At 39.9% G+C, this 26,407-nt stretch overlaps 1 protein-coding gene across 2 annotated transcripts in view; it reads right to left on the bottom strand.

Annotated features, from left to right (window-relative positions):
* Positions 1-26,407, bottom strand: part of SHB (SH2 domain containing adaptor protein B) — a 204,128-nt gene that overhangs the window by 71,744 nt on the left and 105,977 nt on the right. The window contains exon 3 of one of the 2 annotated variants that reach the window (XM_063455274.1): positions 380-595. The exons of the other annotated variant lie outside the window; for it this stretch is intronic. Coding sequence (XP_063311344.1) covers positions 380-595 — 216 coding nt within the window. The remainder of the gene's footprint in view (positions 1-379; positions 596-26,407) is intronic. 2 annotated transcript variants of the gene reach the window in all.

Below are 26,407 nucleotides of genomic sequence, written 5' to 3'. Positions count from 1 at the left end.
AATTGTATCAGACATTCTTCAAAGAAGTGAAAAAAATAAAAAGTAAAGGACAAAATTAGAAAGAAGGAGGGGAGAATAGCATATTGTCTAAACCAGGATTTGTGGAGAACTGAAAATGGAGCTGCACATTTCATGTTACATAGTTACATAGCTAAAAGCCAAGTGCCCATCATGTTCAGCCTTTCTCACACCTGTTTTTTTTTTGTTGATCCAAAAGTTTAAAAAAAAAGTACAAAAGTACTTCCCAATTAAGTTCATTTAGGTCATCCTGAAGCTACAATTCCCTAATGAGTTCTTTACAATTCACAGTTTAGTTAATACACCACTTTGTGAACTTTTTAAACAAATATCTGTGGATGTAGGAAGAAAGCTCTTTTACCTGCTAAGGCTGGCAGTGCTTTGTTCCATTCCCATGGCTGGTCATATTCATCAGCAGGTCGATCGTCATCCTGTGGCAACTTGCTTTCTCTCAGTCGTAGGTCAACCAGGCTTTCTGAATCCGATTCTTCAACACCATTGCATTCTGGTTCATACGGTGTGTCATATAGCTGAATATTCTTCTGGGACGGCTTCTGAATGTCCTGCTTCTGAATGTCTGTGTGGAGATAAATAATTACATATAACTTGTACTCAAAATACTGCTTTATTAATTATGCAAATAAACAGAGAATGTACTTTAAATTTAAAAATACTACAATTAAATAAATAATTAAATAACAAAAACACTATTATAATATAAATAGACTCGGTAGCTGCATTAGAACAGTGAAAAAATATACTCCCACTCAACTATGTCAGATACATACACTGCTCTCATCTAAATCCTCTTTACACAAGTTTTAAAGCAAGAGAATTTTTCTCTAAGCTTAAACAAGGCAGAACAGTGGCAGTGTTTGCATCAGAGACAGGATACAAAGATTAATGCAATGAATGACATTTTCAAAAATAGAAAATTAAAATAATCAACGGTAGTAAAAGAAGCTAAGACGTCACAATTCACGTAGAGTTTTACGCCAATAACTATATTCTTGTAAAACAGAATGCCATTTTTTGTGCGTTATCTCGAGGTTGCATTTAAATTCTTAATGTTTCTGTATATAACAAAATAAACAAACAAGCATATGCCACACAGTATATAGTAACACTGCATGGATAATTTGGAGACATTATTTGTAATGAGTAATACTGATTAATAGGGCAAATGATCAGTATATCGATGAGGCTATGTTGTCTAAACTTCCTCCACACAGACTTCTTTTATATAATAAAAAAAAGTAAACTGGAGGTGAAATATAGAAGAATGAACATTTATCGTTGTTTGAAATATTAATTAGACTGTAAGCTCATTGAGCAAGGCCCTCCACCTCTCTGTTCCTGTACGTCCAGTTGTCTGGTTACAATTACATGTCTGTTAGTCCACCCATTGTACAGCACTACGGAATCTAATAGCGCTATGTAAATAATAAAATAATAATAATAGAAATTAGACAAAATCTTATAATATTTCAAGCAATTTTGGATAAATGGGCCTGTAAAGCAATGATCTTTGATTTAATAATCATTAAAGAATATGCTGACTTATATAAAGAAAACACATGGTGGTTTTGGGCTATAGTCAACATTTTAAAGAAAAATTAAAAATAGATGTACCTCTTGGAAAATTAGCCCAGATTCCATGACACCTCATCACAAGGCCAGTTCTTGACCTTTGTCAAGGTTCAATGGCTTTAAAGGGATTTAAGCCGCTAGCTGAAAATCAATTAAATCTACCAAACCATCTGCAATATTAACTGGCTTAGAACATTTGTAGAGAATGCATGTTCTATTTAGTGAATACATTTTTGCTTTACCTTTAATTACAATTTGTTGCCACACAGAGTGCATATCTCTCCTTGGCTTGATTTGCAAGATTTGCTGATAAATGCAAAGATTGAAATAAGAACTGACACTAGTTAACACTCAAACGACTAAATGTGGATGTGACATTTAAAAGCCATCAAAAGTCTATATGATTAAACATCTGTGAAAATTGAATGGTTTAATGTAGAAAGTATGTTTATAGTTCCCTGTCTGGCCAAGTATGAGCCCATTTTTTTTCCATCTTAATGCGTGGTAGATTGGAGATATTTAATCACTGCTGCTCTTTAAAACAGCTTTTTGGACAAGACAATATGGCTTTAAAAGAGCTTAAATCACGTTATGCCGAAGACTGTCTGTAAGGATTAGGAGACTCGGTGTTCCTTTCATAAGAAATAATAATAAAAGAAAAAAGGGGGAAAAAAGATCCATCAACACTGTGCTCAACAAAAGACAAATAAAGGTTTCCGAGACCATTTAGGATGTCAAGGAAAGATTACTGTGCGTTTGTAGCTTATAAGATGCAAGATTGGACTCAAAGTGCACCTGCTGTGCTCTTTAATGGACCTCGGGAGCCATTCACTCTTAAAGTCTTAAATTAACACCTTACCCTCTCTGGCTGAATGTAAAAAAAAAAAACAGTTACACAGGCTTTAATCTCACCAAACCTCCGAATATACCACATCTAATGAAAAGGACTTTGAAATGTGGTAGAAACCATCTACTAACAATGCTGTCTCATATGATGGGAGACTTTTATTATATTCAGAGTAGTTTACAATTAAATTAAAGCACAGTTCGGCTGTATTGCTTTTCCACCAGCCCAGTCAAATTAAATGTTACCTATTTCTGCTAACAAATAAATAATAATAATGTTGACTAGTGATGTCGCGAACATAACATTTTTGGTTCGCAAACGGCGAACGCGAACTTCTGCAAATGTTCGCGAACGGGCGAACTTGGCGAACCGCCATAGACTTCCATAGGCAGGCGAATTTTAAAACCCACAAAAAAGCCCTAAAAAAACAATAAGGGGCGGACCTACTGCCCCCCCGGCCCCCACCCCTGAGCGGTGGGTGGGGGCCCTAAATAAAGAGAGGGGGGGGGACCTACTGTCCTCCCCCTGGCCCCCACCCCTGAGCAGTGGGTGGGGGCCCTAGATAATAATGGTGGGGGGGACCTACCATCCTCCCCCCGGCCCCCACCCTGAGCGGTGGGTGGGGGCCCTAAAAAAACAATAAGGGGGGACCTACAGTCCTCCCCCCGGCCCCCACCCATGAGTAGTGGGTGGGGGCCCTAGATAATAATGGTGTGGGGGGGACCTACCGTCCTCCCCCCTGGCCCCCACCCCTGAGCGCTGGGTGGGGGCCCTAAAAAACAATAAGGGGGGGACCTACTGTCTCCCCCGGCCCCCACCCCTGAGCGGTGGGTGGGGGCCCTAAATAAAGAGAGGGGGGACCTACTGTCCTCCCCTGGCCCCCACCCCTGAGCAGTGGGTGGGGACCCTAGATAATAATGGTGGGGGGGACATTCCGTCCTCCTCTCCGGCCCCCAACCCTGAGCGGTGGGTGGGGGCCCTAAAAAAACAATAAGAGGGGACCTACTGTCCCCCCCTGGCCCCCACCCCTGAGCGGTGGGTGGGGGCCCTAAATAAAGAGAGGGGGGGACCTACTGTCCTCCCCCCGGCCCCCACCCCTGAGCAGTGGGTGGGGGCCCTAGATAATAATGGTGGGGGAGACCTACCGTCCTCCCCCCCGGCCCCCACCCCAGAGCGGTGGGTGGGGGCCCTAAAAAAACAATAAGGAGGGGACCTACTGTCCCCCCCCGGCCCCCACCCCTGAGCAGTGGGTGGGAACCCTAGATAATAATGGTGGGGGGGAACCTAACGTCCTCCCCCCAGCCCCCACCCCTGAGCGGTGGGTGGGGGCCCTAAAAAAACAATAAGGGGGGGACCTACTGTCCCCCCCCAGGCCCCCACCCCTGAGCGGCGGGTGGGGGCCCTAAATGAAAATCCCCCCCCAATCAAGGTGACTAGGGGTCCCAAGCCCCTAGTCACCCCCCCCACCCAAATACAAGCTATCCCCTACCTACCCCCCTCACCCTAAAAATAGTGAGGGGGGAATAAAATAACTAACCTGTAAAAAAAAAATTAAACTTACCATTTGACGTCTTCTTTTTTCTAAAATCTTCATTTTTCAGCCCTAAAAAAGGGCAATTAAAAAGCCATCATACCCGACGAACTTAAAATGAAATTAAGAACCCGACTGCAAAAAAAAAACCAGACGAAAAAGAAAAAACCCGAGCGTAAAAAAATAATCCATCTTCACCCATGGAGGGCTCCGCGCAGACTGAGCTACGCAGGGCGGGGGGAAGGCTTATAAAGCCTTCCCCCGTCCTGCAATTAGGCTAAGAACACTCTGATTGGTGGGTTTAAGCCAATCAGAGTGCTCTTTGTCATTTTACACAGCGTGGGAAAGTTCTTTGGAATTTTCCCACGCTGTGTAAAATGACATAGAGCACTGTGATTGGATGGATTTCTATATTGGTATTTAGGGCCCCCACCCGCCGCTCAGGGGTGGGGGCCGGGGGGAGGACAATAGGTCCCCCCCAATTTGTGTTTAGGGCCCCCACCCACCGCTCAGGGGTGTGGGCCAGGGGGGAGGACAATAGGTCCCCCCCCCTTTTTTTACTTTAGGACCCCCACCCGCTCAGGGAGGGGGGACCCTTTTTTTTTTTTTTAAACAGTAATAGGGGGCGGACCTACATCGCATATGTTCGCCGTCCGTGGCGAACGTGAACACGCGATGTTTGCCGGGAACTATTCGCCAGCGAACCGTTCGGGACATCACTAATGTTGACCTTATTTCTGAATATAGCTCAGCATGCTTAAAGGAAAACTATAGTGCCAGAAAAACAAACTTGCCACCCTCCTAGCCAGGTGGTGCAGAAGGGGTTAAAAAAACATTGTTTCACTTACCTGTGTCCAGTGCCGATGACCCTCTGTGCTCTCTCAGGTTTGCCTTCTCTCCTCTCCCAACATCAGCTGTCAGGGGAGATCTCTTTCGCCAATGGCTGTGCTCGCATTTGTTTGACGCTGGAAGTCCTCATGCATAGCGTGAGGATGTCCAGCATCAGTTAGGCCACCAAAAGTCGCTTAACCACTTGCAAGTCCCTCTAGTGTCTGTCTGATTATGTAAAGGGTTAATAAAACAAAATTTCACTTACCTGATTCCAGTGCCAATAGCGCTAATTTGGGCTCTTCCGCTGCCAAAGTCAGCTGATGAGTGGAATCCATTGTACAACGCTGCGGAATTTGTTGGCCCATTATAACTAATAATAATGATAATGAGGGAGGACATCCATCGTCTCACGGAGTGAAACTCTGTGAAAGAGTAGGAAGCACCTCTAGTGGCTGTCTGGTAGACAATCGCTAGAAGCAGTCTTTACCCTGAAATGTTAACAGTTTCTCTAAAATTGTAATGTTTTACATTGCAGGGCTAAGGGGACACTGGCACTGCACCCAGATCACTTCAATGAGATGAAGTAACCTGGGTGCCTATAGTTTCCTTTTAACCCCTTAAGGACACATGACGTGCCTGACACGTCATGATTCCCTTTTATTCCAGAAGTTTGGTCCTTAAGGGGTTAAAGTTAAACTTTCCCTTTTCTGGATAACAGACTACTGAATAAAACACTACAAATTACGTATAACTTGTGTTAACCTTTTCCTTTACATTTTAGCATTTGTTAATCCAGTTCAGACAAGGAATCTACAGGGCAAACACTGCAAATAAGCAGGAGAAATACAAATGTTTCACTCCTCTTCAATGTATGCTTTCTCTATGCTGACTGTGAACTGCAAAAGACAAAGTTTATATAACAAGGAAGAACAGGGGGCTACCGTGGAGGTGACCAATTTAAGGATAAAGAGGTGTGGACTTTCCTTTTTTTTTTTTTACACCTCACAAATAATTGTTAAATAATAATATTGGAAATCCTGACAAGTGACAGTGATTGAAATTTGTTATAACAGGAATGTTTTTGCCAATAGTTCAGTCAATGCTACTATAATCTGCCACTGGATCGTATTGCCAGCTGGTGGTTGGCAATGGCATGCTGAACTGAATCCCATTCCTGACTGCAGTTTGCCATGTTGAATTTTATTTCAATGGTTTTTTTTTGGCATACTAGTCATGCTTATAATTTGACATGCTGTATATCACATTATATTATTATACCAAGTTATATTTTGGCATTCCGGGCGCCATTTCTGGATACACTGTCTGTGGCATGTTCTATCCCATTTCTTTCTGTCTCCTATCTGCATTTACAGTAATGTATGAATGTTCCATTACTGGTTATAATTTGGCATCCCGGATCTCATTTTCAATTACAGTATAGCAAACTGCATCTTGTTTACCTTAACCTGGAATGTACCTGACTTTCAAATAAATTGCTTGTATGTACTTAGAATTTGAAGCCTCATTTTAACCCCTTAAGGACACATGACATGTGTGACATGTCATGATTCCCTTTTATTCCAGAAGTTTGGTCCTTAAGGGGTTAAGAATGTTTTTAGACCTGATGGTCACTACCCTCTGGTCCCCCCTAAACAAACTCATTTATTGACAGGTGGACATGACAAAGCTGCTGATGTGAGCACAGGATCTCTGCAGATAAGCTTATCAGGATGACCTGCAATGTTATTGGCTCCTAAGAGGTTAATATATTTCCACATATTTTTATTTTCCATTAATAAAAAAGCATTCCATGTGAAATCCGATTTCAGACTTTCACCCCGTGGAGACTTTAATTGAATTATAAAAGCAGATGAAGCTAACCGCCATGAAATGTTAGGAAAGTGAATTGCAGATGCAGATCGTGCAGCAACCTTTGTTAAGATCCACACTGTGATATTCAGGTCACCTCCCTAAAGGAAGAATAAAAATTTACTTTGCTTACTTTTTGCTCTTCTTCAAAGGTGCCAGTAAGAGGGGTGACCTATGCATTGTGTTTGTAAATGGGCAGAGTTTTCAGTAAAAGCCAAATGCCATACATTTAAAACAAAGCTAGGTTTCTTCTTTCAACATAATTCGAAAAAAGCAAAAGCTCCCCATATTAAATTTGCTCCAATGTACTTGACCTATCTAGTTGGAATACATTTGAATTTACTCTTATAAGTGCATAGTTTGATCAACAATAGAAAAATCATGTGTACTTGTACAGGACTGACACCGAGCATCAATAAGCCACCGTGACCCAGAATATAACAATTAGGTTATAGGTCTGTATCACTCTTCCTTTCAGAAATTCTTGCAGCAATAAAAACTAAAACAAGCAAGCCCCATAGCATCTGCAAATATAAGTTTTTTTTTGTTTTTGTTTTATATTTCTTTTATGTTTTACAAGCAGAATGATCATGCTGTTTTATTCTTAATTTATGCTGTATGTCTGACTGTCCTAGAATAATCAGAGCACACCGTGCAAATTAAGTCAGTACCTTGGAGGCAATATCCTAGCATGCATGTGCTCATATGCCATTTTTTTTAGCAAATACCCAATCGCATATGCGTACACTCAGAGCATCATGGGGCAATGATTTCCACCCGAACATAGAAGCCGTGAGCAGGTACGTAAATTTTATGCTTACTTCTGGTTCGCTATTCATTTTAGTAAGCGCTTTACTTGTCATTGTTAGAGAATTGGCTTTTTTGTTTTAAGGGATTAGCTGTCGCTGACCACTTTATTATTTTTTTTTTATATCAGAAGGGTTCTTAAAAAATGTGGTAGAATTTAATTGGATTACTGTAACAGAAATCAACATGGATGGTGACCAATAATGACATATAATGTCAAACAATGCAAATCAAAATAAGAGTACAGAAAATTTCTCTTCACAAGGCAGGCTGGAATATATGCATTAAAATGAAATTATAGTTACAAAATTTGATTGAGTCTAGATCATTATGGTGTAAATTGAAGCATCCTAGAGCTTCAGATGATTTATTTATAGGAAGAGGGTTTAACGAGAAGAATGGCAATTGTTAGACTATCTGCATGGAAATGTGATTTAAATTGCCGGTGGAAATGGAAAGACGAGTGAATTGCAATAAGGAACATCTTAATGCTGGTGTTAAGAGAGCACAATTTATGGATGGCTATGTAATTGCTCAGTGACGGTTTGTGGGTCTCAAAATGCCTTATTTTTCAGCCTTAATGATTATCCTTACCTCCTGCTCTTTGAAAAATCAGTAGAGGTTTAAGGACATCTGATTATTGGAGAATCCTAGCAACATTGTAACTGAAGATGTCAACATATCCAACCTATTGGCCCTCTAATGCAGGCTTCCTCTGAAGATAATGACTTGGGGGGAAAAAAAGCCTCTAAATAACATGTAATTGAACAAACGTGTTATCTTTTGTTGAGGTCATTACTAACATTGTACATCACAATGGAGTATATAATAATATAGGGAAATTGCAAGCACAATATTTATTAACGTGCATAATGTTTACAGTTTGGCTATTACTCTACCTTAAAGAGTATGTGTGTACACGAATGTAGAAAAAACTCAAGAGTAAACATAGCCTTTCAGATATAAGGGAGAGTGACTAAGTTTAGTAACACAGGCTTAGTAACACAAGTTTAGTAACACAGGCTTATCAAACATATAAATGTTGCTGTGTGCACCTCCGCAGTCCTGCAGGAGTAGCTGGCAGGGCCGGACTGGCCCACCGGGATACCGGGAAATTTCCCGGTGGGCCGGTGCACTTGGGGCCGCACAGTGCAGCAGCCCTTCATCTCCCCACACAGTACACAGTCTTGTGGAGGTTTGATGAGCTGAGCAGCTCCAGATCGCACTGTATTGCGTTCACTCGCGAGCAGCAGGCACTCCAAAGTGAACTGTCAATGCTGCTCGTGAGTGAAGGATAAGGAGCAGGGAGGGAGGCAGTCCTGTGCCTGCCTGTCAGCCTTCACACACAGGAAGCATGTGACCCGGTAATCAGGCAGAGCAGGGCAGCCCACGCGGGTCCTCTGCCTTTTGCTTCCTGTGTGTAAAGTGCTGGCAGGCAGGGAGAGGAGTGGGGCCAGACAGAGCTGCAGGCAGGGAGAGGAGTGAGCAGGGGGCCAGACAGAGCTGCAGGCAGGCTGCTTCTCAGCCAGGAGCTGAGGGAGCACGGAGAAAGGTGGGGTCAGTGAGCTGTGGCACCCAGGTATTTAATGTTCATTTCCAGGATTCATAGGGTGTGTGTATATTTGAGTGTGTAATTGTGTGTGGGAGGTGTTTTTGAAGATATTATGTGAGTGTCAGTGTGGAATTCTGTATGTGTGTGTCAGTATGGATCAATGTATGTGTGAGTGTCAGTATGGATCAATGTATGGGTGAGTGTCAGTATGGGTCAATGTATGGATCAATGTATGTGTGAGTGTCAGTATGGATCAATGTATGTGTGAGTGTCAGTATGGATCAATGTATGGATCAATGTATGTTTGAGTGTCAGTATGGATCAATGTATGGATCAATGTATGTGTGAGTGTCAGTATGGATCAATGTATGTGTGAGTGTCAGTATGGATCAATGTATGTGTGAGTGTCAGTATGGATCAATGTATGGATCAATGTATGTGTGAGTGTCAGTATGGATCAATGTATGTGTGAGTGTCAGTATGGATCAATGTATGGATCAATGTATGTGTGAGTGTCAGTATGGATCAATGTATGTGTGAGTGTCAGTATGGGTCAATGTATGGATCAATGTATGTGTGAGTGTCAGTATGGGTCAATGTATCGATCAATGTATGTGTGAGTGTCAGTATGGATCAATGTATGTGTGAGTGTCAGTATGGATCAATGTATGTGTGAGTGTCAGTATGGATCAATGTATGTGTGAGTGTCAGTATGGATCAATGTATGGATCAATGTATGTGTGAGTGTCAGTATGGATCAATGTATGTGTGAGTGTCAGTATGGATCAATGTATGTGTGAGTGTCAGTATGGATCAATGTATGTGTGAGTGTCAGTATGGATCAATGTATGGATCAATGTATGTGTGTCAGTATGGGTCAATGTATGGATCAATGTATGTGTGAGTGTCAGTATGGATCAATGTATGTGTGAGTGTCAGTATGGATCAATGTATGGATCAATGTATGTGTGAGTGTCAGTATGGATCAATGTATGTGTGAGTGTCAGTATGGATCAATGTATGGATCAATGTATGTGTGAGTGTCAGTATGGATCAATGTATGTGTGAGTGTCAGTATGGATCAATGTATGGACCAATGTATGTGTGTCAGTATGGGTCAATGTATGGGTGAGTGTCAGTATGGATCAATGTATGGGTGAGTGTCAGTATGGATCAATGTATGGATCAATGTATGTGTGAGTGTCAGTATGGATCAATGTATGTGTGAGTGTCAGTATGGGTCAATGTATGGATCAATGTATGTGTGAGTGTCAGTATGGGTCAATGTATCGATCAATGTATGTGTGAGTGTCAGTATGGATCAATGTATGTGTGAGTGTCAGTATGGATCAATGTATGGATCAATGTATGTGTGAGTGTCAGTATGGATCAATGTATGTGTGAGTGTCAGTATGGATCAATGTATGGATCAATGTATGTGTGAGTGTCAGTATGGATCAATGTATGTGTGAGTGTCAGTATGGATCAATGTATGGATCAATGTATGTGTGAGTGTCAGTATGGATCAATGTATGTGTGAGTGTCAGTATGGATCAATGTATGTGTGAGTGTCAGTATGGATCAATGTATGTGTGAGTGTCAGTATGGATCAATGTATGGATCAATGTATGTGTGTCAGTATGGGTCAATGTATGGATCAATGTATGTGTGAGTGTCAGTATGGATCAATGTATGTGTGAGTGTCAGTATGGATCAATGTATGGATCAATGTATGTGTGAGTGTCAGTATGGATCAATGTATGGATCAATGTATGTGTGAGTGTCAGTATGGATCAATGTATGTGTGAGTGTCAGTATGGATCAATGTATGGACCAATGTATGGGTCAATGTATGGGTGAGTGTCAGTATGGATCAATGTATGGGTGAGTGTCAGTATGGATCAATGTATGGATCAATGTTTGTGTGAGTGTCAGTATGGATCAATGTATGGGTCAATGTATGGGTCAATGTATGGATCAATGTTTGTGTGAGTGTCAGTATGGATCAATGTATGGATCAATGTATGGATCAATGTTTGTGTGTGAGTATGGATCATTGTGCGCCAGTGTATGTGAGTGTGTGGGCATCAGTACGTGCCAGTGAGTATCCATTAATCAAAAATCTGTGTTTATGCTTGTTTTTTTTTTTTTTAATGACATGTTGAATTAAAAAAATCAAATATAGCTTTGCTTTATCTATGTTATTTGTGAAAGTATTCTGCATAGATACATATGCACAAATAGTATTATATCACTATATATATATATATATATATATATATATATGTATATATGTATATAAATCGCAAGCATTATTTTAATAATTATTATGTTTATAATATATAATATTTTCATGCATAATACACTTGGAAATTACACACACACACACACACACACATATATATACATATACATATATAATGTATGATGGGCTTGACATTTGCCAAAGGGTTATTACTAATAGTTTTAATTTTAAAAAGTGAAAATCTAAATTTCATAATTTAAACCAAAATAGCGGATTTGAAACAAAATTTTAACTTGGGTATAGTGACAGCTTGACTATTGTAGCCTAAATTTAGCAATTTACATTTTCATTCACAAAAATATTAGCTTAGTGGATAACCCTGCCTTTCTCTCAGTCTTTCATTCCCTGGTATCAAACTACATACAACGAAGAGTGCGCTCATAGGACTGAGGACTAACCAAAATAAGATTAATTTAAATCAGACGTGCAGCAGCATTCAGTCAATGTTTCATTCCCATTACTGGACCTTTCAAAATTATAAGGATGAAACGTTAAAGTAAGATGTTGCACATCTGATTAGAATAAAACAGCTCTTTTGTTTATTTTAAGTCCTGTGAGTGCGCTCCTTCTTGTTGGTTAAATAATTGTAACTGTATATCTGTCACAGCTGGCGCAATTTATGATGGGGCTGGTATAACATTTTTCCAGGGCTGCTTTTTATTCCCAGTCCGGCCCTGGTAGCTGGTTCTTGTACTGAGGGGTCTTGAAAGGTCTGCTGAGTTGGGTGCATCTCCCACCCTGGCCAGAATTTTGATGTTAATGGTTTTTCTCCTCCTTTTGGTGGAAACCCGTGCCCTAAGAAGCTTTGGCTTTTGGGCAGCTCTCCATTTGGATAGGTGGTGAGAGGAACGCACCTTCAGAGAGGTCCCTGGCTCTGATCATGGTTGATGGACCTTAGCAGCGTCCTTACTCTGCGGTTCGGCAGGAGAGGTGTAGAAGGGAGGTCTGTGCTCTATGCGTTTCCAGAATGCGAATTGAGCCTCAAAATACTCCTTCCACTGCCAGATTTCTGGGACCTTCTGAGACTGCATAGGTTGAGGCACCATTTTGGATTTGTCATGCGGTTGGCTCAGCAAGAGATCCTGCCGTGGCAGATAAGTAGGTTTCCCAAGCGGGGACCGAGATTACCCCTACTGGTCCAAGGGGGGGAGGGGCTGCGGGGCTCCTGGTTCTTAGCTTGTCGAATCGGTCCCTGTCCCTGGAGATTGGCCACCTCTCCTGGCTACCAGGTCGCCTCTCATGTTAGGCCACATTAAGCTGCGGTATTTCTTGTCAGATTGCTGTGGGACTTGTTTCCAGAAGCTCTCATTCAATTCAGCAGTGAGTCACCTGCATACAGGGCTGTAAATATCTCGATTTTGGGCAGTGAGGGTTGAAATTAGGTTCATCTGTGTGAGAGCACTCAAAAACACGTCCTGCCATCTTGGCTGCTAGGCCCCACCCTAGATCTTATTGTGATAGCAGCCATCTTCCCATGATGCACATCACACATTCTATGATTTCGTACATGTTAATTCATATTAATGAGCCTCATGTAGGGAATCATTTGCAATGCAATATTTAAATCAAAAATGAAAAGATTGAGTTAAGAAAAAAAAATATAAACCTCTTTAGCTATTTACACTGTGCAATCATCACAGAGGTTACTCTTTATTATAATAAAAAGGAAAACTACAGCAGTTCATTTTTTTTTACCATGTGTGCCAAAATATCCTTCCCATATTAAGGCTGAAACCATTATTAAACCAAAATGCAGCAGAGGGACTGGAGATAAAATGTACAAAAAAAATCTAGAAAAATGGTTACTGTGGATACTTAAAGTAGAACATTGCCACTTTTAATTAATTCAAATTATGTGTATAGATTTATATTTGTATGACAAGTGAATTTAATATAAGGTTATAGTGAATATTTTATATTTGTGTTTTTTTTATAGTGCTATGTACTAGAGACTGGTCATATTACAGGTATGCAGCTTCATTGCAAGTCCTTGTGTTTCCTATAATGTTATTATGAATTGTACCTCTTATTGTAAAGCGCTGGGGAATAAGCTGGCACTATATAAATAACAATGATGATGATAATAATAATAATAATAATAATAATAAGAAGAAGAAGAAGAAGAAGAAGAATTGTCATGCGCAAGAGAAGAGAGAAGTCATGTGACTTGCATGTATTTGAGGATAATGCCCCTGGGAATTCCATGCTGTTTTTGTGTATACAATGAAATTTATATGCACCTTCTTCTCCAGTGTAAAACAGAAAAATCATGGAATACAAATATAGTAAAATTGGCATCAATTTTCTCTAAAGATAAAAGACAGTATCTAGCAGATGGCATCAAAGGCTGAAAGATACCAGTCTTTACCCAGAATTCACAAGTAAAAAAAAAAAAAAAAAAAAAAAAAAGCCAGACTTGAAGGAGCCCGGAGCTTAACTGGAATAGCTTTAGGTAAAATGAACACAAAAGGCATAACACTTGTGCTATTGATGAGGCATCTGAGGTTTGAATCTCATTATATCTTTTCGTATCTCTTAGGTTTTCACAAGGATTTAAGTTGTCAAGGTAACTTTGATGAGGGGTTTGTATGGCAAATGATATGCCACTTCGTTCTCAGAAAAACCTTTGCAAGGTCTTATCTCTTCCCACTTGAATATACATACGGAGGTGGGATGTACCATTTCACAACAGGGTGTGATTTGTGGGAACTGTGAAACCGTGCCTTGGTAAGATGCATATACAGGAGGGTGGTCAATTAAATAAATTGTGGGTAGAAATTCTGGGTAGGAATAAGACGGCCTAGGACAATGTGACAATCACAGAAATAAACACGTGCCTGGATGGTTTACTTATTTTAATAGCACATGAAGCTGAAAGCAGAGCTATTATGAATGTCTTTGCCTTGATTAAGAACTGTTCAGGGATCTAGATGTCTCACCTCTTGCAAGTGTAATAAAAGGCATACCTCCAAATAATATGGAACAGGGTGTGAGCCATCGATAACGTGCTGTGAGGTGAGATGATTGTACCTGAGATGATTGTCAAAGAAAAAGGGGCAAGGCTTGGAGAATGCATGCAAGACTCAACTCTTCCCATACGCAGAGAAGCATGAGCTCCCTCATGAGCCGATCGCTCCATACCTCCCAAGTGTTCCTATTTAGGAAGAGTGTCACTCATAGAGGTTGAACATGAGACTAATTTGTCAGGTGAGCAGTGGAGATGTTGTGTCGAGTATGTTACATACTAGATGACATGCAGATTCATAAGCATTGATTGTTCGCATTGAAAATGCAGCATCATGCTGAACCTGAAACGTGTGTCTCCCAGTTCAAAAACACTGCTTATGACCAGTGGTGGCCTTAAAGGAACACTATAGTGTCAGGAATACAAGCATGTATTCCTGACACTATAGGTGTGAAAACACAGTTTAGGGTCCATCTACCTATGCCTCCCATGAAAAAGGTAATTTAATCCTTTTCCCACGCCACACAGGTCTTGTCATGCCCTGCCCGAACTTTGCCTCCTTGGGTGAGATCATCAATTTTGATGATTTAATCCAATCTAATGCTTTCCCGTGGCAGAACGCAGTGCTGAGCCAATTAGCATCTCCTCATAGTGATGCACTGAATCAATGCATCTCTATGGGGAACATTCAGCATGTCCATGCAGAGCATGGACACGCTGAACATCAGTGCTGCACTTTGTACAGCACTGAACCAGGAAGCACCTCTAGTGGCCGTCTGAGTGACTGCCACTACAGGTGTTACTAGGCAGTAATGTAAAAACTTATTTTTCTCTGAAAATGCAGTGTTTACATTAAAAGGCCTGCAGGGACATACTATATACACCAGAACAACTACATTAAGTTGTAGCTGTTCTGGTGACTATAGTGTCCCTATAAAGGGCTGACTGTTGCAGAATTACAACTGCTATGATGCTGTGCCAGCCTGTTAAAAAGTTTTAAATAATTGCCATTTTATGACAGTAGGTGTCTACTGTTTGCCCACCAATACTCTGGTGCATATCAATTACTCATGCCAGTTTACATATAAGGCAACATCTCCCAGAAAACCATATAACAAATATTTTACATTTTAGTTTTATGTAAACATAAGTCGCATGTACATACTATATCACAATGCATGTTTGAGTACACTTGTCTCTTTTTCACTAACATTTACCTGCTGGCATTTTGTCTGTCTGCTCGTTGCTCGGGCATACTATTAGCCTGCAGGCTATATTGTGATTTACTTGGCTTGGCATATTTTATCATCTGGATTTAATCAAAAGCTGTGGGTTTGATTTCAATGCAGTTATTCTGGAACACTGATACCAAACAGATGAGTGCCAAGCTAAAGTGTTTGCTGTGTTTCCAGCCAAAAAAAAAAAAAACAAGCACATTTTGCTGTAAGCACCTACAGTTCCTGAGGCAGGCAGCTCATTAGATTTTTATCGGTTCCTTGTGCCGATGCCCAAGGACAAAAAAAGAGTTCACAGAGGATGCAAGCCACACAGATGGACGTGACAGTAGCCAGAAGAGGAGAATGTACGTGCAAATCATGTTGCGGGTACACAAGGCAGGGATCCCAATTACGATGATCGAACCATCTGCTTGTGCTTTTGGGAAAAAAAATCTCAGCTGAAATGTACATCTAAATTGCCACAAAATACTTACTGCCCCAAATGAGAGAGAATAGAAAAAATAAATAAAACCCTAATAAAACTCCATCATAAAGCAGTTTGCTAATTATTTCAAAGCTATAGATGTCAACAATGAAATCTACTCAAGTGGTTAAATGAAAAGAAATGGCTTAAACAGGTACTCCAAGCACCATGACCACTTCAGTGGTTTGAAGTGTTCATGGTGCCTGGAGTCTGTATGTGCAGCATTTCACCTTGAAACACTGCACATACAGAGATTAACCCTTCCTGCCGGAGATAAACTCCACTTTAAGCAGTGCCATAGGGGTATGAGCTAGTAATTGGCTGAGACTGTTCTGTGAACCCTCTCAGCCAATGAATAGGGACCATTGCAACTTCAGGGTTCTGTGCATCACTGGATCCAGGTAGGGGGGAAAACCTTTGCTAGAAGGCTGTAGTGGTTATGATACTTAGAGTAACCCTTTAAGGGCATCTGCGTCTCACATTATATGAATAAATCACTTTGCAAAGTAATTGGTAACACCCAATACACTAAAATCTCATATATTAAGGTAGACTTAAAATGTATGTGTCTAAAATAAAAAGTAGACTTTTAAAACTAATTCATCAGCAAACCTCATTTCATTTATTTCAGTCCATGAAGTCCTTCACTTATTGGTTAATTGCCTAAGCCTTTAATTTTGTTCTGTAGCACATTTTTGTACAGAAACATTTTAGGATATTTTTTACAGATATCCTGTGTTCACTGAACATTCATCATAAATAAAGATCAAATGAGCGCACAAACATTTCCTAAAACTATTGGCTTCACTAATAAAATAAAGGAGCACCTTATTCACTAGTGACAGCACAGACGTTTTAACTTTAAGCCCAGATGTTATTAAATTAACCCCTTAAGGACACATGACATGTCTGACATGTCATGATTCCCTTTTATTCCAGAAGTTTGGTCCTTAAAGGGTTAATCATGTGTCACAACGTTACTCATGACATCATAGCTCCTAATCTTATTAGATATAGATACAGAAATTGGTGTGCGCATGCCTGAAAAGGGATGGTGTTGATGTACAGACTCAACCAAAAAGGGAGGATACTACCCACAAAATACCTGAAACGGATCAGAAGTTAGGCAGACCTTCAGGAAAAGAGTAATGAAATTGATATGGAGACATTAAAGGGACACTATAATCACCAGAACAACTACAGCTAATTGTATTTGTTCTGATGAGTATATTCATTCCCTTCAGGCTATTTGCAGTAAACACTGTCTTTTCAGAGAAAATGCAGTGTTTACATTACAGCCTAGGGATACCTCCACTGGCCACTCCACAGATTGCTACTAGAGGTGCTTCTTGGGGGCAGTGTTGCACAGTGTGACTGACATTCAGTGTCTCCACTCTCTGCATTGAGACACTGAACTTTCCTCATAGAGAGGCTGATTGACCAGGGCAGTGTTTGGCTCCACTCCCTGGCCCACCTCCTTAGCTGAGATCATCAGAATTGACAATCTCAGCCAATCCAATGCTTTCCTATAGTGAAACATCCGGTGAAGTGAGCCAAGAAAGCAGATCCAGCACTAGGTAAGATTTACTATATTTAGGGGTGCAAGGGGAGGTGTGTGTGTGTGTGTGGGTGGGGGGGGGGAGGGAGGGGGGAGGATTAGATTGTGTTTTTAACACTATAGGGTCAGGAATACATTTTTTTTTTTTAATTATAACATCCAGCTCCAGAGATTCAAAATGTTTAGCTATGTATGTCCTATAGGGACGGAGGGATGGATTTGCGTCTATGCAAATTAGAACAAAAATAAAATGTTACCATCACTGTCCTATTTAAATAAAATGAAGCATCCGTAGACACTGGCATGTTATTTTGTTTTTTTCAATAACCAGCAGGAGCAAACAATATTCTTTTGCACTTTTCACTGCACGCTGAGTATACAACAATCTTACAGCAGCCCCCTGCTCAGAAATAGCTCTGAAAGTAAATTGCTGTCTCCTGCATGTTAGAGAAAACCATACGATTAATCTGAAAGATTTTTCCCAAGTCGTTAAAACTTTATATGTTATTGTTTTCTATACCGTGAATTGTAGAAAGGCATTTTGCAAAACTAAGGGCGCAAAAAAATCAATTGTAAGTATAGATGGGATAAATAATTTTCCAGCTCAAATATTCAATGCTAAATTATGCAATTTAAGTTTACAATGCAATATCCAAGTAATTAAACCCCAAGAAAGGATTTGTATTCTATTTGTATAACATCATCACTGCTGAGTGCTTTTCACACAAAAAATAAATAGATCCCCCGCCCCATTTTCATTTAGGGCCCTGGGACGCTAGGTCCCCCCTTTAATTTAATAGCCCCCACTTGCACGGCATGGGTGGGGGCTTGGGAGGGGGGACACTATGGTGCTTTTTTTTAAACAGTGAGCAGCCACTGAGTGAGGGAGGGCATGGGGGGCTTAGGAAGTGGCAAGAAGCACTGCTCCCTGCCGCCTCTATTTTTACATATAGCGCGCCGGTAGCTCCCTCCTTATAATAAACCAAACAAACATTTCTTTAAAATTTGTATTCATTTATTTGTCTTTCTGTCGAATGAATGCATAGATGAAATTCCCGTTCGCATGCCCAAGTGTTTAACTGGGCATGCGCGGGAATTTCACAGCGCTATCTAGTGTGGGCAGATGACGTATCCCACAGGGACTTCATCTACCCACACAAAGATGTCGGCGCCCAGGACCTAGGTCTGGGTACAAAATAAAGATGCAAAAATAGGTAAGATGGGGGCCTTAGGAGCATTTGGGGGTGACTAGGGGGACAATTAGATGTAGTGGAGTCGGGAGGGGAGTTAAAAAAAAACGGGATTCGCCCATGACAGTGCCGCTTTAAGTAGCTTTTTTTAAAAAAAAAAAAAACTTTCTTCTGGTTGAAAAAATAATGTAGAAGCACAAAAAAGGTCACGCAAAGTGGGCATGTCAAGAATGGTCACACTGTACTTTTCCTTATTTATAAGGAATCTGTTGGCATTTTTTTAAAAGCATATTCTCTTATTACCCGCAGTATGCAAGCATTTGAAGTGTAAATTTAAAATTATTTTTATCAGCATATTTTAGTTTATACTGCAATGAATAATTCTAAAGTACCGATTGTTACTCTTTATAGGTGTACAATCTAATAAAGTGCCAGACAAAGACCAGAAATGGGAACATTTCAGCCAAGGATATTCCAGGTCAGTCAGCCTGCCTCATTCCTTTACATTGTGGGGCAATTTCTCTAGTGTTCTGCAGGGGAGTGGTCGAGGGGAGTAATAGTGAAGTGTGTTTCTTCCTGAAAGGATCTCCGCTAATTCAGTTACAGTAACAGTACAGGCCTGTATAATTCCCTCGTATTGCAGGCACATGGTAAGTAAGAGGATAGTAAGGCAGGTCAGCTCATATGTAAAACGGCAGTTACTGAGTTTTATAATTATTATATGACCCGGAAGGCCAGTTGGAGTGGTTGTCTGATCTCTTCAGTCAGCTCAAAACTACTGTGGCCTAGCAAGTATTTGCCAGATTAGCTCAATGGCCAGTCAAAGCATGCTCTAGACTAGAGTCTAATGCATGATTATACAGTTGTGTTGTCTGAACATGTTAAAATTACTGATCCCTCTTAAACTCTGTCAGTACAAGACGTTTCTGTGTTTTCTTTCATGGGCTGTTGGACACCACGGTCAGTCTTTTAAAAAACATGATCTAACTATACATTTTCACTTACTAGGGACTTATATAATAGTATGATCTTCAATTTACCTTAACGAACAGTGGTGTTATTCCAGAAACTCTCTTAAATCTGATACCCTATCTATTTTCAATGGCTTCAAACCCATTTTTGTTTCTGTGATATGATTACTTATATTATTGTTTCTTACATGCTGATTTTTATTCTTAAAAGCAAATGATTTAAACAAAAACACATTTTTAAAAGCTCCAAAAAATTAAAAATCAACCAAAAATAAACATTAAAGGGTTACTTCAGTATTCAAGACCACTTCATCACTTTGAAAAGCTGATCATACAGAGATTAACCACTTAGCTGTCGGAGGTGTAACTCCATCTTTGGCAAGGCCATTAGCCAACCCAGAACAAAGTTCCAGACTAGTTAATGTAAATTCTAAGCAAAATATTTGTTTGATACTATCACGCATAGCATGTTAGTACCAAACAGCCAATGACGGCACACCATCACCCTCTCCCTGCCACCCCTAGCCTCCTCTCTGACAATCCTCCTGGCGTGGGGGAGTGATAAAAAGCAAGAAGTATCAGGCGTCAGGGAGAACATGGACTCTATGATGGAACAGAGAGTATTTATTTATTTATTTTAATTTTGGGAGTGTAGAACACCTAAGAAAGGGTTACCAAAACCGTGTTTTTTTGAAAACACAGTTTTGTTTGCTGAAGTACCCCTTTAATGAGAATTTTGTAAGGTTAGCACCCTGGAGATTGTACATATCTTCATATTACTCTGAGCATCCACGGTTGGACCCAGATGCCCAGCAAACACATCCAGATATTTCAGGTCAAACTCAACAGTTTCATAGGCATGGCAGCTATAGTACACTCAAGCACGTCTGAGAATTCTTACAGTAGAAAACATTACATAAAGTGGTCACTCAACAAACGGTAGTGACCTTGCATTCAAACCTCAGGTAATTAAAACATTGAATCTATGCATCTGCTATGGATTTGTTGGCACAATGCATTGACTAAAATGTGTAAATGATGTGTACCTTGCTGTCATCCACAAATATAAGAACACTCAACTACAAATAACAAAATAATCAAAAACACAAACACCATGCAATTTACAGCTTGCTCACTGGCATGTGGATTGCAGCAAATGGTTTGTTTGTATCTCAGTAAATCTTTCACATAGTGCCAAGGTTGCCAAAGAACTTGATATGAAATGGATTTGAGATAATACATCCACACGCTTGTTCTACTTTTTTTCCTTTCTGCCTGGAGACAGGAACATAACCCCAAGGTTGAAGTAAAATAAATCCATAAATTCTTCTAGTCCTCCTGGCCCCTAACTATTAATATTCTAACCATAAACGTCACGATAAATACTTCAATGAATTTGTGTGCCCAAAATCTTTTTTCTGACCTTTAAATATGTACTGTTCTTTGCATGCTAAGTTTGCTATAGAAATGTACATTTATGAGGAAGCAATTAAATCTGAATAAATACAAAAAGAAAGAGTCCCACCGGCAGACTGAGCCAACGCTATGCTTGAGTTACCCAACTTTGTTGCAGATCCAAGATCCGTTGCTAACTGTGACAAGAGATTTAATGCAAGGTGAAGAGGGCATGTGAGGACTTGTCAGCCAGCAGCTTCTGACATTTGAGGAATGACCAGTTTGCCTGAAAATGTCTGCAACTGATCCTCAGGGAAGAATAAAATGAAAAGTCAAAGTAACTATATATACTATTTAAATACTGTATATATTTAAAAACGTTTGACAAAAGTAAACTACACTGAAAAATAGAATGAATGAATACAAATATATTTTCGAACTTACTGGTGAGTAGGATGTGAATACAAGCAGTTGATGCACCACTGATATTTCAAAATGGCAGGCAAGTAATCAATGTTTTATGAGATCATGGAGAAGACTGCCTATTCATCAGTTCCACCATGCATACAACTGTTATTGCAGATTGTATATTATTTAATAGGGTTAAAAGTTGAAGTAGTATTACACAACACTCTCTGACCTATCACTTCCCCGTAATGCTGGCATGATTTGGAATGGCATTAGGTGAAGCATTACTGTGCTTTAGCTATACAATCATATACAATCACTGCTAAACTCTTCTAAATATAAAAAATTAAACAAGGGACAGTGTCCATAGACTCCTGGCACCATAGTTAAAGGGACACTATAGTCACCTGAACAACTTTAGCTTAATGAAGCAGTTTTGGTGTATAGAACATGCCCCTGTAGCCTCACTGCTCAATTGCTCAATCCTCTGCCATTTAGGAGTTAAATCTCTTTGTTTATGAACCCTAGTCACACCTCCCTGCATGTGACTTGCACAGCCTTCCATAAACACTTCCTGTAAAGAGAGCCCTACTTAGGCTTTCTTTATTGCAAGTTCTCTTTAATTAAGATTTTCTTATCCCCTGCTATGTTAATAGCTTGCTAGACCCTGCAGAGAATTGAGCAGTGAAATTGCAGGGGAATGATCTATACACTAAAACTGCTTTATTTAGCTAAATTAATTTAGGTGACTATAGTGTTCCTTTAATTTAATTAGATTAAGTATTGTCCTTTTGAAAAAAAATAAAAACTAAAGTTACTTCCTTCTTTGCTCCATTGCCAGCGGTTTAAGTAAAAAATCAGGAGTCTTTCAACAGCCAGACTTAAACTCACTCCACACAATTACATAGGGACATTTCTCAGCATACATGTACTTTAGAGAAGGGCATATTAGGTTTGGTTGGGGAGGTAGTGTCACGGCTCCCGGCTCTTTCGTCGGCGTGGCTGCACAGAAACAAAGCAGTCATGCCAAATGTTTTTATACTTAACCAGGGAGTGGCAGATCACTGCCCGATCCCCAGCAAGTGCGGTGTTATAGGGATTTAAATAGGAAACGTATTTTCGCCCACAACAAAGATGGCGCCAACGTGCGTGCAACTTCACGTCATAGACGCGCAGGCACGTTTTGGGGTCAGAGGCCAGGTACAACCAATTACAACTGCAAGAGGTTATTTACACCGAAAATAGCATTTTGTCAGTGCCCTGTTTTGGTTTCCATTAGTTGGTTGTCAGAGAGTGCATTTTTTTTCTAGTTCTTTTTGGCATTGGACTTTGGCTTGTATTGTGACGTTCCCTTATTCTCGTATCCTTGACCTTTGGCTTGCATACTCGTTGTGTGTCTCTTTCTGTGTCCCTGACCTTGGCTAGTATTTTCACCATTCTTATTTACATTAAGTCCGGCCATTTTAAGACCCGGTATACCTTGTCCTTGTTCATTGTGTGTTCTATTATATGTTAGTTCTGCATGTTGGGTCAGGTAGGTTCTGATGACATCGTACATTACTGCAGCTTATTAGACAGCAGCATTTGTAATACAAAACCACAGCAAGAGAAAATGGGGAATGCATACAAAAAGTCTGTGGGTGAAATTGAACTAGCTTTTATTTCATAATTTGCGACATTCTATAATTAATGGAAACTTATGTGCTTTTGTTTTGTTCTTGAGATTCATGGTGGATTATAGCAGCTATGCAATCACGGTCTAGTGTGGATTTATTTTCAAGCATATTAAAACAGTTTGCTTTTAAGCTGCACTTTTATCCATGAACCATTCGTCCCTACCATCTGTAATGGAAGTTGTAATAAGGTTTTGATAAATCAGAATGACAGAGCATATAATATGGGGATTGAGCCATTTTCAAGGTATGATCTCAACCGTGCCAAAAGCAGGTGGGAAGACTCTGCAATTTAAGAGAGGAGGTAAAGTGCTAATGGAGGGCGAAAGGGCAGGAGAAATTAAGTGGGGGTTCAGAGGATGACATTTTATGGGAATAAATGAAAAATGAAATGCTGCAACACCTGCAGCTTTGTGGAATAAGGAAAAGTGTTTTTCTTATTATTTGCGTAAATCCTGCTATTAATTTATGCATAAAATCAATCATGGGACCAAACATGTTTACTGGAACTGAGCCAGCGGCATGCACCTCGATTTCACACTGAGAGCAAATTGCCAGGAAGAAGCAGTCATTATCTTTCATATTTTATAAGTACAACATAGATCGCTATAGTTTTTGAAGAATGACTTGATGCAGGTTGACAGCAGCAACAATATCTTTAAGACAACTTGCTGGTAAATGAGGGAGCAGAAGCTGTCAGATTGCAGAAGATGTTAAAAAAAAAAAAAAAAAAAAGATGTTTTCACCTCATTTATATCTCTGTGCTTAAGGCATGGAGTGTTTAGATAAGAAACCACAGGCAAAACCTGCCACCTTTACCTTTAGCACAGCATAATAGCAAACACAGCAACACTCTAGACCTGTCTGTGGGGCTTGACTCAGTAATTCAAAGTGTCAGATGATGATGTACCTTCACAGGAAGGGCCTAGAGTAAGGGCAACGGTAGAGCTAGCTATATCTAGGTAGTAAGAATATATTTTTTTAAAGAATAAATAAAAATGAGAATTACTCTTGCCATTAAAATCATATATCTTTCAGGAAAAGTATAAATATTTTTTTCTGATACATTTAAACTGTAGAAATGTAAATGCTTTTCCCTATTCTAAAAGAATTGAGTTCCACGTCTGCAAATGGTGTGAGAATCCAGCTCCCATTAAAGTCAAAGTGGGATCAATAATGACAAATCTATGGGGGGAAAAAAACATACTCAAAAATACTTAAAAATTAAATCTACTGGCATATTGAAAAAAATAGCACAATTATTAGAGGTACTTTTGGCCAAACAAAGCAATCTTAGCTTTTAATCAAAGAAACCAACCAATCTCAGTTTGTCACATGTACACTCTAGGCTCCAGAACCACTACAGCTTAATGCAGTATTTATGAAGCAAAATTATTGTTCCTGCAGTTTGAACATTGTAAATGCTGCCTTTTCTAAGAACAGACAATGTTTATCATTGCTGCCTAAGCCCACCTCTATTGACTGTCACTTGGACATCCACTAGAGGGACTTCCTGGATGCGGTTCTGCAAAGACTGTAGGACCGACGGTCACTGTCTCCACACTCAGCATTAAGACACCAAATGCTCCTCATACACTGAGTCTAAGGAGATGCTGACTGGCAAATTACTGCTTTTGCCATGAATACTCACTAGCCTCTCAGTGCTTCCCTATCCTTATGGGCTGGGTGAATTTGTATTGATGATCTTTGCCAGCAGAGGCAGGACGAACTCTTCAAGAATTCTGCAACCATACGCCTACCTATTTAGCTTTGCCCCTCATGACTGAAACACTTCCTTATCAATGTATGCACATAGTCTCAGCCCCAACAGCACTGAGTGAGCAGCTTTTAATTCACAACCTGGATACAGACAGTCAGATGGTTCCTATAATGTTAGAAATACAGCTTTCTAGTCCATAGTGTTCCTTTAATTCTGAGTTCCTTTACATTCTGAGTGTCTTTTATTTTTTCTACCCAATTAACCTACTTAACCAAATTAACTATACAATGTTGTAAATGCAACACAAGTTTGATAATTAACTTTACACATTGCATGTGTTTTGTTTTTTTATATTGCACACATATCTGTTTTATAATGTATATGTAAAGTTTTGGAATACAATCATTTTTTAGCTGGTAAAACCTTTATTACTGTAACACAGTCTTTAAACACCCAAAAGGTAGTTTAAAGAATTTAAAAGGCATATCTTCCACTTCTTAAGTTACAATCAATAACTTGTAAGCATCAAAACAGTTAAATTACTAAAAGGTCCCTGTGGGGGGTCTTCAACTTCAACACTAGGGTCACTCATTGCGTTTGACTTCTATACGCAAGAGGCCACCGCAGAATTGGGTTAAAATGGAAAGGCTTCACTTGAAGTGCAGACCGAATTTCTCATGGGTGAATGAATAATCAGACTGTCAAAACGATCAGATGTCACACCATTGCTTCTAATATTTAATGCAATGCTTTGTGGTCCACTAAATAATATCAGTGTAGAATGTGATTAAATTTGAGTTATGAGCAAATAAGTCAAGTGCAAATCACAGGAGTAATCAAAGTTTAAAGACGACAAGTGGATTGCTGTATGCAGACAACTGTTTGTACAAGGTCATTATTTATGTAAATTCTAAGATATATGGAAGAGGCACATCAACATATTATATGGCAAATACGATACCTTGCCCTATATACAAAAATGCTTGATCATTGCAAATCTCCCAACACTGAGCATTATTAACCCCTTAAGGACCAAACTTCTGGAATAAAAGGGAATTATGACGTGTCAGACATGTCATGTGTCCTTAAGGGGTTAAGGAGCACTATAGGGTCAGGAACACAACCATGTATTCTTGACCCTATAGTGCAAAACCCACCATTTAGGTGGCTTGCACCCACTTAAAAGGAATTAAAACGTACCTTATTTCCAGCACCATGCGGGTCCGCCGGCACTGGATCCGCTCACCCATGATGACATCATCAAAATTGCCGATATTGGACTGGATCAAATCCAGCGCCGTTTTGGCCAATCAGCACCTCCTCATAGAGAAAATGATATATTCTATCGAAAAAGGATAGAATATGAAAAAAAATACACCCCCCGCGTGCACAAATATCCCAACTCTCCCAGATGTTCCGGGAGCTATCTCCGTTCGCCTTCATCAAGTGAAGCACGTGTACTTTCTGCCTCTCTAA

Source organism: Pelobates fuscus, chromosome 5, assembly GCF_036172605.1.
Source record: "Pelobates fuscus isolate aPelFus1 chromosome 5, aPelFus1.pri, whole genome shotgun sequence".
Lineage (NCBI taxonomy): Eukaryota > Metazoa > Chordata > Amphibia > Anura > Pelobatidae > Pelobates > Pelobates fuscus.
The sequence above is the reverse complement of the archived record's forward strand: the minus strand, read 5'-3'. Positions and strand labels throughout refer to the sequence as shown.